Below are 12,449 nucleotides of genomic sequence, written 5' to 3'. Positions count from 1 at the left end.
TATAGCTCAGACTTCCCAACTGTGCTATACTGTCCTTGGTGACATTTTCATCAAGGCATGGGAAAATGCCTTGATTTATAGTTTCCTTTTCTTCTGCAACTACAAAACCGCCGTCAAACAGTTTCCATGCTAGAACACGCTATTTGGGGCAGCCTGGATCTGTGTTCTCGAACCATGGTCCCTCATATATGGCTCAAGAATAAATTCGAAGTTCCTTTTGGGTACTATAGTCTCTCGCAACCTTGTGGTCCTCCATCCTTGCACCCTATAGTCCACCATCCTGGCATCCCAGGAACCCTGTGTCTTCCGTTCCCTGAACTCTGTGATCCTCTGGGGCAGCCGAGGTCGCAGATTTACTCGTTCTGGAAGTCCTGGAAGTATGCCTATCCTTGCAAGGAAAGCTGTGCCTCACAGAACCGGGCAAGCAACTCCCTCCCCCCACCCCCCCCCCGCCCCGGCCCCCACTTCAGAAAGAACGAGGGAATTCTCAAAGGAAGTTCCGCCTTCCAGCCTTAGTACTTCCTGTTTGGTAACTAAGGGCGCCTAGCTGTTGCTAGGACCGCAGAGTACAATCAAGCAGGCTCTGCAGACTCAGGCTGCGCGCTCCAGGGAAGGTTTTTTTGGGGTCTGTCTGCGCTCGCTTCAAGCCTGTGCATCATGAGCAGCGAGTTTCTGTCAGAGCTGCCCTGGGAAGATGGGTTCGCCATCCCAGTGGCAAACCAGGAGAACAAGATGCTGGAGGATCAGGTGAGGAGGATCCGGTAGGAGTTAGGGGACAGACAGGAGAGGATCCGCTGAACAACCGGGAGAGGGGTGTGGGTTTGGAGGGGTGAGGGTGGGGGCTGGTTGAGCACCGCCACGACAGCCAGATGAGGACCAGTGGTGGGATGGAGGACTAGGTGAGGACCGACTAGAATGCAAGGCCAGATGGGTATCCATTGGGAATCAGGGGAGTGCCAGCAAAGACCCTCGAGGTCTGGGTGCCACGCTGCCCAACTCATCTGCGCCTACCATGCCCTGGCCTCATCCCTTAGGTCTGATGCCCATCTTCCTCACTTTACCTACTGCTCCTATCATTTATAACACATTTGAAAGTTTTATCGAAGTAACAATTGCTATTCAGGATCATGAAACCCGGAATCTCGCTCCTTCAGCTGTTTTAGGTGCCAGGTAGCAGGCTTCCCTCATCCAATTAACGATTGCAGATGGATTGTTGGTGTTTGCCTAGTAACCGCCGTTTACGCACGTGCACACGCAAGACAGCGATCTCGTGGGCATTAGCGTGTCTGTGATGCTTAAAGTGGTTTGAGTTGCTTTCAAGAGGGAACATTTCAGTGAAGTATGCAGTGTGGAGTTTCAAAGTGAGGATCAAGGTGTCACAGGAGGGTGAAATATTTCACACTGTAGGACGAACTTGCACCAACTGGGATACATCCCGTTTAATCCTCACGCTAAAAACAAAATCAAAAACTGCAGCTGGCTCCACAAAGCTTGCACATCTTTTGCAGCCGGCCTGAACTCTCACAAATCGGTGTTAGGGTGTGGGGAAGATGGCCCAAGAACGGACAACGTGTGCAAACTGACAGCGTAGGAGAGAATATTTCCTGCCCTATGAATAATGAAAATAGAAATCCCTTGAGTGGATCTGCTGAGAAGAGTGGGAACTTCAGAAGTCTCTGCCTTGATTGCATTTTCCCTTAAAGACCGTCAACCCTGGGATCCCCGACAGTGCAGGAGTCATAGCTGCCAGCTGTTGGCTTAGAACCTGCTTGCCACCCTGGTGTGAGGCGAGTGGAAACCATCACCCTCCATGCTATCACAAGGCACCAAAGACACAGGGTGCCTTAAGTGGTGCTGTTTGGTGCGGCTGCCGTATTTGTCTCATAGGGCTTTATATTACATGTATTAACCGCTTTAAAAAATTATACAGCAGTGGAAAGAAATTCAAAGGCCAAAAACTGAGTTAATGAGGACATTATCCTGGGCATGGTGCCACACACCTTTAATCCAGGTACTGAGAAGGCAGAGGCAAATGGACTACTGTGAGTTCAAGGCCAACCAGGGCTACATAGTGAGACCCGTCTCAAACCAAACCAAAACCCAACCAAATCCCCAAACCACCACCAAACAAAGGACAAACCCTGACATTATCAAAGCAACTTTGTAAGTTTAAGATACTCAAATAGAATGAAATGTGTTTTTATTGGTTTTATCACCAGGATTTATTATATTTTCGTGTAGTCCAGTGTTGTTTTGCTTATGTTTACATTGATTTAGTGGTCCTTTCTGTGGGTGATGTTGCTTAGTTTAATCTTTCCTGAATTTTTCTCGCTGGTTGGGGTTTATTCTGGTCATTTCAGGAAGGTCCTGGGTGCTATACTTTCAGCCATCCGCGTCCTTGCTCAGAAACCCCAAGCAGAGGCGTAAGACTCTGTCACTCCTCCCTTCCTTTGACTGCCACTGGCGACCTGCAGTTCCCAGTAGGACTAATTTCCCACAGGCCTTCTTCTGCGCTGCTGACTTGGGAATTCCCAATTCCCTGCTAGGTTGAGGTTCCAGTTCCAACACCACCTCCCTTGGATTATTTCCTTGTTTTGTTGAGATACTGTCCCGAGCCTCCTGATTGTGGTTTGAATATGAGTTAATATCCCCTCAAAAGACTGATGTGCCGGGCGGTGGTGGCGCACGCCTTTAATCCCAGCACTCGGGAGGCAGAGCCAGGCGGATCTCTGTGAGTTCGAGGCCAGCCTGGACTACCGAGTGAGTTCCAGGAAAGGCGCAAAGCTACACAGAGAAACCCTGTCTCGAAAAACCAAAAAAAAAAAAAAAAAAAAGACTGATGTGTTGAGGGCTTGACCCCCAGCTGAGATGTGATTGGCTCGTGAGCTGTAACTTGGTCAATAGATGAACCCATTTACGACCTCCTGTTTTATGGGCACCGAGGAGGTGGGGACTGCTTGGAGGAAGCAGGTTCCTGGTGCATGGCCTTTGTAGGTTTGCTGGGCTCCCAGATCTTTCCCCTCTGATTCCCAGTTGCTATGAGGTGAGGGTCTTCACTCCATGTTCCCCACTGGGACAGGGCCAAGCAACCAGGGACTGACCTCCCCAGATCTGCTCAAACAAGTACTTCCTTCTTTAAGTTGTTTTGCTTTATTTGAGAGACCATGAGTCACCTTCCAAAACGATGTGATGAAACACTCTGAGGCCTCCAATCACAGAGAATGGCTGTATTTACCTTCACATTTGGTAATAGTTTGTAAATATATTTTCCCTAGGATTGGGAATGTGTTGCTGTGTTGCTGTGTTGCTGATGAGTGATCTAATACTGCGCTGATTTCCATTCCATTACAAATTCCTATTAGACAGAATCTCGGGAGACATTTGTGGGTCTAACTTTGGATGTTTGGTTTGTTCTGGTAACCACAATGATCAACTACGTTTCCAGGTTCTCTGCTTGTCGCTTTCTGGGGCACCATGGTCTTGCAGGGGTCTGTTGTATTTCCAACCTCTCTCTCTCTGTATATGTCCCTGTGTGTATTTAGTTCTTGGTTTTGAGTTCGGAATTATGTTTCCCCTGAGGTCTTGTTTGTTTGTTTTGGTATATCATGTGTATGTCCTCAACAATATCACTGTATATACTTATATATTTAAAAAAGAAGCAATAAAGTCTGGGAGCCCTGGGGAGGGCTTGTCAAGTTACAATCATAATGCTTTTGTTGGAGAAACAGAAAGTTCATTCTGGAGGCACCATTGGCAAAATACTGCTGTAGTGAGTGACTTCACTAATGCCCTCCTCAGAATTAGACAAGTGTAACAGACAAAGGCACAGAGATCATGAACAATACAAAACAATAGGAAACGTAGAGAGAGTATATCACTTGATACGCATCTTAGAAGGGCGCCCATAAAAACGTTGAGACTGAGTCATGTAGTAGACCCAAACACCGACCTTCCTGCTGAGAGTGAATGATGGGTCAAGAAGGCATCATGCTCTTGAAATGAATGACACCCAGCAGGACAGATGACATGTAGCCATCCTTTTATAAGTGACAGAATAGTCAGATGAACAGGAAGCAGAATGGTGGTTTCCTGGGACCAGAGAGGGGGAGTGTGGGGAGTTTCTATTTAAAGAGCACACCAGTTCAAAATGAGAACTTGAAAAGGTGGTAGTGGTGGTGGTGGTGGTGATGGTGGTGGTGGTGAGTGGTGGGTGGTGGTGGTGGTGGTGGTGATGGTTGTGGTGGTGAGTGGTGGGTGGTGGTGGTGGTGGGTGGTATGTGGTGGTGGTGGTGATGGTTGTGGTGGTGAGTGGTGGGTGGTGGTGGTGGTGGGTGGTATGTGGTGGTGGTGGTGGTGGTGGTGGTGGTGGTGGTGGTGGTGGTGATGGGTGGTGGTGGTGGTGGTGGTGGTGATGGTTGTGGTGGTGAGTGGTGGGTGGTAGGTGGTGGTGGTGGTGGTGGTGATGGTTGTGGTGGTGAGTGGTGAGTGGTGGTGGTGGGTGGTATGTGGTGGTGGTGGTAGTGGTGATGGGTGGTAGTAATGGTGGTGGTGGTGGTGGTGGGTGGTGAGTGGTGGTGGTGATGGGTGGAGGTGGTGGTGGGTGGTGGTGGTGATGGGTGGTGGTGGTGGTGGTGGTGGGTGGTGAGTGGTGGTGGTGATGGGTGGTGGTGGTGATGGGTGGTGGTGGTGATGGGTGGTGGTGGTGGTGGTGGTGGGTGGTGAGTGGTGGTGGTGATGGGTGGTGGTGGTGATGGGTGGTGGTGGTGATGGGTGGTGGTGGTGGTGGTGGTGGGTGGTGAGTGGTGGTGGTGATGGGTGGTGGTGGTGATGGGTGGTGGTGGGTGGTGGTGGTGAGTGGTGGTGGTGGTGGTGGTGGTGGTGGTGGGTGGTGGTGGTGATGGGTGGTGGTGGTGATGGGTGGTGGTGGTGGTGGGTGGTGAGTGGTGGTGGTACAACAGGTAAGTGTATTTAATTCTATGCAACGTAATCTCAAAATGGTTAAAATTGCAATGTTTTTATTGTGTCATTTACCATTGTAGTCCCTAAAATATCATAAAATAGAAGTCTTAAAGCTCATATCCCCTGATACAGCAGGATTCATAGTAGATAAAACAGAAATCTTGCCAGCCATAGTCCCTGACACTAAATCAACAGAATTTACAGAGACAATTTCAGTAAATTTTTTTTTTAAAGTCTGAGACATCTTTCTCTAAACACATTCTTGGTTAGTCTTATATCAACAAAAAATTGAACTGGAAAAATCCTTTAGAAAATAATTCAAGGGGACTTCTTTGTATCCAGATCCATGGGAAGCAGAAAAAAAATTAGAGAAAATACATAGCCTTACACACCTCCATAGTTAAACCAGTAAATAAAAAAGTGAAGAAGCTAAGAACTCAGTGAATTTAAAAACAGCATCAAGGGACTGGAGAGATGGCTCAGCTCTTTCAGAGGACCCAGGTTTGATTCCCAGATGGCTCACACCATCTGTAACTCCAGTTCTGGGTGGTCAGATGCTCTCTGTTCACCTCTGCAGGCAGGAGGCATGCACATGGTGTACAGGCATATATGCAGACAAAATACCAATACACAGAAGACAGAAAAGTAAGCAAATCTTAACAACAGTGTCAAAGTCAACAAAAGAGAGTTAAAACCGAGAACAAAAGCTAATGCAACAGCCAGTATGAACAGAAGTCTATCAGACTCCGACATATTCACAGCAGTACTAAGATCTAATAATGCTAGTCTGCAGGTTTAGTAAAATCCAAGAAACAACTGAGTAAATCAGTGTTTTTTGTAGAGAGCCGTGCACAGTCGTGCCTCAAAGATGGCGCCGGCGTCCGGCTTCTGCCTTCCCGATGGCAGATGCTCCTTATTTGGCTAAGGCTAGGATCTGGCTTGTTTCCGCACACCTGGACCTAATCTGGCTTGCTTGCGTATGTCTGACCCTATCGGCATTGTCCATGTGGCACTATGGGGTTGGTTGCCCAGTGGCTATAAAGGGCATGGGCTGGCTTTCCCCAGGAGGAAGATCGGAGGAGAGGAAGGAGATCAGAGTGAGAGAGAGAGAGTGAGTGTGAGTGAGAGTGAGAGTGAGAGTGAGAGTGAGAGTGAGAGTGAGAGAGAAGAAGATGGCTTTCCCCGGGGTCAGAAGATTGTTCAAGGTTCCTGAATAAACTGCTTGGAGAAGAGTCTGGCGTCGCGTCTTCCTTGCTGGTCGAGGCGGACGCGACAGTTTTTGTCTTCACTAGGTGAAAGTCCTACGACTTGCTTCTGTGTTTCAGTGGAAGGGAGGTGCCTTCAGTGAGGGCATGTAGTTCAAGACCATGAGGACACACTACTTCCTGAGTTCTCAGATGACCCAGGCTTGGTGCATTGTGTTCCAGCTTCCTGGAAACTCCTCAGAAGTTTATTTTGTTTGTTTAGCATCTATACAGTGTCTTATTTCTATTAGCAAAATTTGTTAACATACCGGTTCTAAGTATGCAAGAGTATTCTGTTAGGCTTTACCTAAATTCATTAAATCTATGAGTGTATAAGAGCCATCCTAGAAGAACAATCCTGCTGACTATGTATTCAGTATTTGAACGTACGGTTCTTGTTTTGAGGTTTTATGGCCCCAGCCTTTGCTTCATTCTTTCTTTCTTTTTTTTGGCGTATATGTTTGGAATGTGTGGTGGTGGATGTGAGTGAATGTACGTGTGCACATGTGTGCACACGTGTGCAGAGGCCAGAGGTCAACCTTAGCTGTCACTCCTCAGGCTCCCTCCACCTTACTTTTTGAGGCAGGGTCTCTTATTGGGATGTGGGGCTCCCAGATTAGGCTAAGATGGCAGACCAGTGAGTCAGAGAAATCCTCCCGTCTCTGTTTCCTCAGTGCTGGGGCAACAAGAGCATGTCATCATGCCTGGCTTTTTATATGGAGGTTTGCAGAGCAAACATTTACTGGCCCCTTTGTTTTCCTGATCCTGTTTACCGAGTGTGCTGGCCAGCTGGGTTTTCTCTCATCTTAACACGAGCTTGAATGATCTGAGAGAAGGAACTCACAACTGAGAGCACATCTCCATCAGACTGGCCTGGAGGCAAGGTCTGCGGCGTTTTCCTGATTACTGATTGACGCAGGAGGGCCATGCCCACAGTGGGAAAGTGTCACACGTGGGGAGGTGGTCCTCAGCTGTATAGGAAAGCAGGCTAAGCAACCAGTGTGGAGCAAGCCAGTAAGCAGCATCCTCCATGGCCTCTGCTTTAGTTCCTGCCTCCAGGTTACCTTCCCTGCTTGAGTCCCTGCCCAATTTTGTCAGTGATAGACTGTTATCTGGAAGTGTAAGATGAAATAACCCATTTTCTCTTCAGTTCCTTTAGTCATGGTGTGTATCAAAGTGGTAGAAACCTAAGAAGACAGCCCATGGTCTAGCCATGGGATAGAGTTTCACATTTGCCTACAGGGAAATAACCCTGCTATGTGAGAAGTGTGTTCCAGCAATGACCCTGCTGGTACTGCAAAGTAAAGGGAGATTCCATCACGTGAACTATAGTACTAATTGTCCCAAAATTATCTCTAAGTTTTTTTTAAATATATCTAAAAGGTCAGTATGCTCAGTGGTGGTGGTACAAGCCTTTAATCCCAGCACTAGGGAGGCAGAGGCACGTGGATCTTCGTGAGGTCAAGGCCAGCCTGGTCTACAGAGCAAGTTCCAGGACAGGCTCCAAAAGCTACACAGAGAAACCCTGTCTCAAAAAACCAAAAAAAAAAAAAAAAAAAAAAAAAAAACCCAGTAGATTTTTAAGAAGTTCTTGTGGACATTTAAAGAAGCCAAATAATGACATGTACTGGATGTATCCTTTTTTTTGTATCCTTCCAAAACTTTTCATTTGATGTCTGAATTCCCAGTGTGATGGTGTTTGGGAGCAAGGGTCTCTGCAGGGATGTTGGTATAAGTTACTTTTCTGTTGCTGTGATAAGACACCATGATCAAGGCAACTTATTAAAGAAAGTGTTTAATTAGGGTTAGAGGTTTCTTGAGAGTTAGAGTCCATGGCAGCAGCAACAGCTGATAGCTCATATCTCAAAACTGTAAGCAGGAAGCAGAGAGCATGTTAGAAATGGCAAGAGTCTTTTAAAGCCTCAAGCCCGCCCCCAGTGACACACCTCCTCCAAGACTGCACCTCCTTATCTTTCCCAAACAGTTCCACCAACAAGGGACCAAGTATATGAGCGTATGGAGGGCCATTCTCATTCCAACCATTACAAAGGTGGAGCTCTCATAAATTATATCAGTGTTCTTATAAGAAGTGAAAAGAGCTAGCTTCTCTGTCATGTCTAGACACAGCAAGAAGACATTTGTTTGCAAAGTAAGAAGGGCCTCACTAGGAATCTTGTAATTCTTAGCCTTCAGATCCATTTCTGTTGTTTAAGGCATCAAGTCTGTGGTATTTTTGTTATAGCATCTCAAACTGACTATGCTACAAAATAAGTGAAGATTTAGTTTGCTTGTTATTCATGACATTTATTACTTACAGTTATCAAAACTGCAGAAGGAAAAATCAAACTTGCAAGATCAGCTTCGTGACTATGAAGATCGAATTAATTCTATGACTTCTCACCTTAAAAATGTGAATCAAGAGTTTTTATTTACACAGGTACCGAAATATTGCCACATGTTGATAGTGTTGTGTGAGATGTTCACCCTTAGTATGTAAATAATTATCTCAAATGTAAATAATATCTCAAATTATCTCTGTTAAGTATTACATGTGATTGATTCAATATAAGCACCTTTTCCTCAAGTATTTATACCAAATATTTTTCACTTTTTGGTAAGGGATGAGTTTTAGCTTCTGACTGTCCTCTTACAGATTCCTTTTCTTTAGTTTATACCATATAACATCTGAACTCCTGACAGTAGTCCTCCGAGAAGTATACGGTTAACCTCCTCATGGGTGGTGAGCCAGGCTAAAGTGGGAGAGATTCTACCCTGATGGAGTTAACAGAAGTCCATCTGAGCATTGGGTTGGGGCTGTTTCATGTAGAAGCTTATTATATTTTATAATAGAGAAATGTAAAGTGCTTCTATTTTGTGCATTATTCTTCAGTCTCTTTGCAAAGCAAGGGAGTATGAAATCGAAAGTGAAGAACATTTTAAGGCCATTGCTGAAAGAGAGCTGGGACGGGTCAAGGATGAGATCCAAAAACTGCAGAAGGAGATGGAGACCATCCGGGAACGCAAGAGCGATAAGGAAGTGGGTGTGGCTTGCTGTAGTCCTGCCTCTGCGCCTGTGCTCTCCAGGGAGCACCAAGCTTTTCTGTGATTTACTTACATTTTTTTTTTAACAATGAAAAGACACAGAGCTGTGGTTTGAATGAAATAATGACCAAATATTATGTTTCTGCTATTATTCTTCAGCTGGTTATTTTCATTTCCTCCAGGGACTGTGTTCTGCAGCCTGCCGGGTACAGGCGGCGCTGTTAACAGACATGGCACTTTTGGTTTTAAATTTCACCTAAACTCATTTGTCAACTTTGGGACCTGTCTTGGCTAGCATCTCTGTTGCTGTAATAAACACTGACCACAAGCAACTAGGGAAGAGGGTTTATTTGGTTTACATGTACTGATCTCTCTTGAGCGCTGAGAGAAGTCAGGGCAAGAACGCAAGCCAGAGCAGAGGCGGGAGCCATGGAGGAACACTCACTCCATACTGGCTTGTTTTTAGACTCAATTTAGCTACTTTTCTTATACCTCCCAGGAACACTACCCACAGTGTGCTGGGCCCTTCCACATCAGTCATTAATCAATAAAATGCATATACACTCACATGCATATTTTAATGTTGTAATATAACATTTATATATGCAGTGTAAATAACCTTCACTGGTTTTACTTATACATTCTCTGCTTTCTTTTGTGATTATGGATTCCTTAAGCGATATTTACAGAAGTAATTTATCCCCTGCACTATATTTAATTCAATTAAAAATGCTCCCAAATCTCTATATAAGAGGCCTCTTTAGGGTAGCAGATATGACTGGAAATGGATGGAGGGTACTTGTCAGGGGGTTTATCTATCACACCAACAAGCTATTTTAACTGATGATGCACACACTCCCACACATTTGGGGTGACTTTGGTGGGGGGGAATCTAATGAGTTCTGTATGAGAGAACCACCCTCAAGCTTTTTCACAAGATCTTTGGCTTAACCACTGTTCTTGGCCACGGATGATCATCTCCATTTCAGAACTGGAGAATTAAAATACAAGCGTGGTAGTGATAGAAGCGACCATACTGTGCCGTAGGGAAGGCAGAGACTGGGTTTCTCCCTGTGTTTCATAGTATAATGCTATGTTTTGTTTTAGTTTGCAAAATAATGTTTTGTCCCCACCTTTTCTCCCTCATTCTTTGGAAACTAGACTGGCATATTTAAAGCTACTCAAAAGCTGGATGGCTTGAAATGTCAGATGAACTGGGACCAGCAAGCGCTGGAGGCCTGGCTAGAGGAGTCGGCTCATAAAGACAACGACTCTCTCACCCTTCAGAAGTACTCCAAGCAAGACGATAACAAAATCAGGGTGAGACGTTAGAAATTGCCAGAGCGACTCCTCTCTGAGGCAACTTTTAAAACATGAAGCTGTAGTTACTGATGTTAAAGGCAACTGTCCTCGAAGGTTTATGCCAGGGACTCCTCTGAGAAGCTATTGAAATCCACTGTCACTTCTCTAGAGAAATGACTGCAGTCAAATCCTACAGCACATTGCGGGCTCTGTTGCTAATCCTTTGAAGCCCTCCGACCCACTGGAGAACTGGGTTAGAACTTCGAAGGACTAGTTAAAGCATTTTAGAAAAGAAAATTCTGGTTGTACTAGAACAATTAATTTTGGATACTTTTGTTTGATGTTTAATTTGACTATTACATGTAAGTTCTACTGATTTAATATTTTTTATTTGAAAATAGGATTTATTATTCAAATTGTACTCTTTTCCCCATTCTTGGGTGAAAATATGTTTACAATCTAAAAAAGGAGACAATATTTTACTGATGTAATGTTTCAACTAATCTTATTTGAGCATCAGTGAGATGGCTCAGTGGGAAATGTCTGTGGTGTGCAAGGCTGGTAACCTCATCGTGAATACCATATGAAGAAGGAAAAAAGGAGACCCCACAAAGTTGTCTTCCAGTCTCCACATGTGTGTCATGGTCTAAAAACCATAATCATATTTTATATATATATATATATACACACACACACAGACACACACCAAAAATGTTTTTTTAAAGACTAAATCTCATTACCATTTCATTATCTGGCATCTCTGGATAATTCTCTTTAAAGGCAGTACTTCAAGACGAAGTGCCAAATAGATAACTAATGGGGATATTAAGAAGCGTGGAATACCAAATAGTATATACATATCCATACAACATCAAGCTATGTTCTGAGATATACAGTTGATTGCTGATTATCCTACTTTGTATCAATTTAAGATTATATTGCAATTGTTAAGTCATTGTAATATTATGTAAAATCTACTTGGAATCTCTCCCGGTGACAGCGAGGTCAGTGTCACAAACATGCTATTCTCTAGCAGATTAAATACCAAATGCATTATTTTAAATATTTTCAAATGGCAGGTTATATTTGTCTTTTTTTTTTCTAATTTGTGTTAAAAAGCATCTTAGAAACAAGTGCATTTTCATGAGGGTATAATCAAACAGTAGATTAATCCTTGGGGCTAGACAATGAGGAAAATACATATTATTTTATATTGTTTATATAGTGTTTACATAAGATGTGATGAGAAAGAATACTAGATATGCTATATGCCAGCTTTAAAACTCAAATAACTGGTAGTTATGGATTTTCTATGTACCCACACCACAGGCACTGACCCTGCAGTTAGAAAGGCTGACTTTGGAGTGTAATGAGAAAAGGAAGCTTCTAGACAATGAACTAACAGAGACGCTAAGTGCACAGGTTGGTTTACAAAGTCTTCTTACTTTTCAAGGTGATATTTGCATAAGGATTTTAGTAATGGAAGTGTAACCTTCTATCTGTCTGACAGTTAGAATTAGATAAAGCTGCACAAGACTTCCGGAAGATTCACCTTGAACGACAAGAGCTCATCCGGCAGTGGGAGAGCACCATCCACCAGATGCAGAGGCGCGACCAGGAGATAGACAACTGTGCCCTGGTGAGCTAGCTCAGACCCCGCAACGCTGAGCTCTACCGTCTCCTATTTAGCACATCAATTTATAATGTACATCATAGTCAGGCGTGCTGGTGCATGCTTTTAATCCTGGCACTCGGGAGGCAGAGGCAGGCAGATCTCTGTGAGTTCGAGGCCAGCCTGGTCTATAGAGAGAGTTCCAGGACATCCAGGGCTTCATAGAGAGATCCCCATCTCAAAACAAAATAAACAATCACCACCACCACCAACAAAATAAAATGTATATT

The 12,449-nt window shown here is 44.5% G+C and overlaps 1 protein-coding gene across 2 annotated transcripts in view; it reads left to right on the top strand.

The window, feature by feature from the left end:
* The first annotated feature begins 546 nt into the window (after positions 1 to 546).
* Positions 547 to 12,449, top strand: part of Ccdc39 (coiled-coil domain containing 39) — a 37,120-nt gene continuing 25,217 nt past the window's right edge. For both annotated transcript variants that reach the window (XM_052729958.1, XM_052729957.1), the window contains exons 1-6: positions 547 to 747; positions 8,521 to 8,640; positions 9,094 to 9,240; positions 10,407 to 10,565; positions 11,877 to 11,969; positions 12,058 to 12,186. In XM_052729958.1, the coding sequence (XP_052585918.1) occupies positions 658 to 747; positions 8,521 to 8,640; positions 9,094 to 9,240; positions 10,407 to 10,565; positions 11,877 to 11,969; positions 12,058 to 12,186 (738 nt within the window). In that variant the 5' untranslated portion in view covers positions 547 to 657. The remainder of the gene's footprint in view (positions 748 to 8,520; positions 8,641 to 9,093; positions 9,241 to 10,406; positions 10,566 to 11,876; positions 11,970 to 12,057; positions 12,187 to 12,449) is intronic.

Source organism: Peromyscus californicus, unplaced genomic scaffold (genome assembly GCF_007827085.1).
Source record: "Peromyscus californicus insignis strain IS unplaced genomic scaffold, ASM782708v3 Scaffold_9__1_contigs__length_137607984, whole genome shotgun sequence".
Taxonomy (NCBI): Eukaryota; Metazoa; Chordata; class Mammalia; order Rodentia; family Cricetidae; genus Peromyscus; species Peromyscus californicus.
This window is presented reverse-complemented; position numbering and strand designations above follow the sequence as displayed.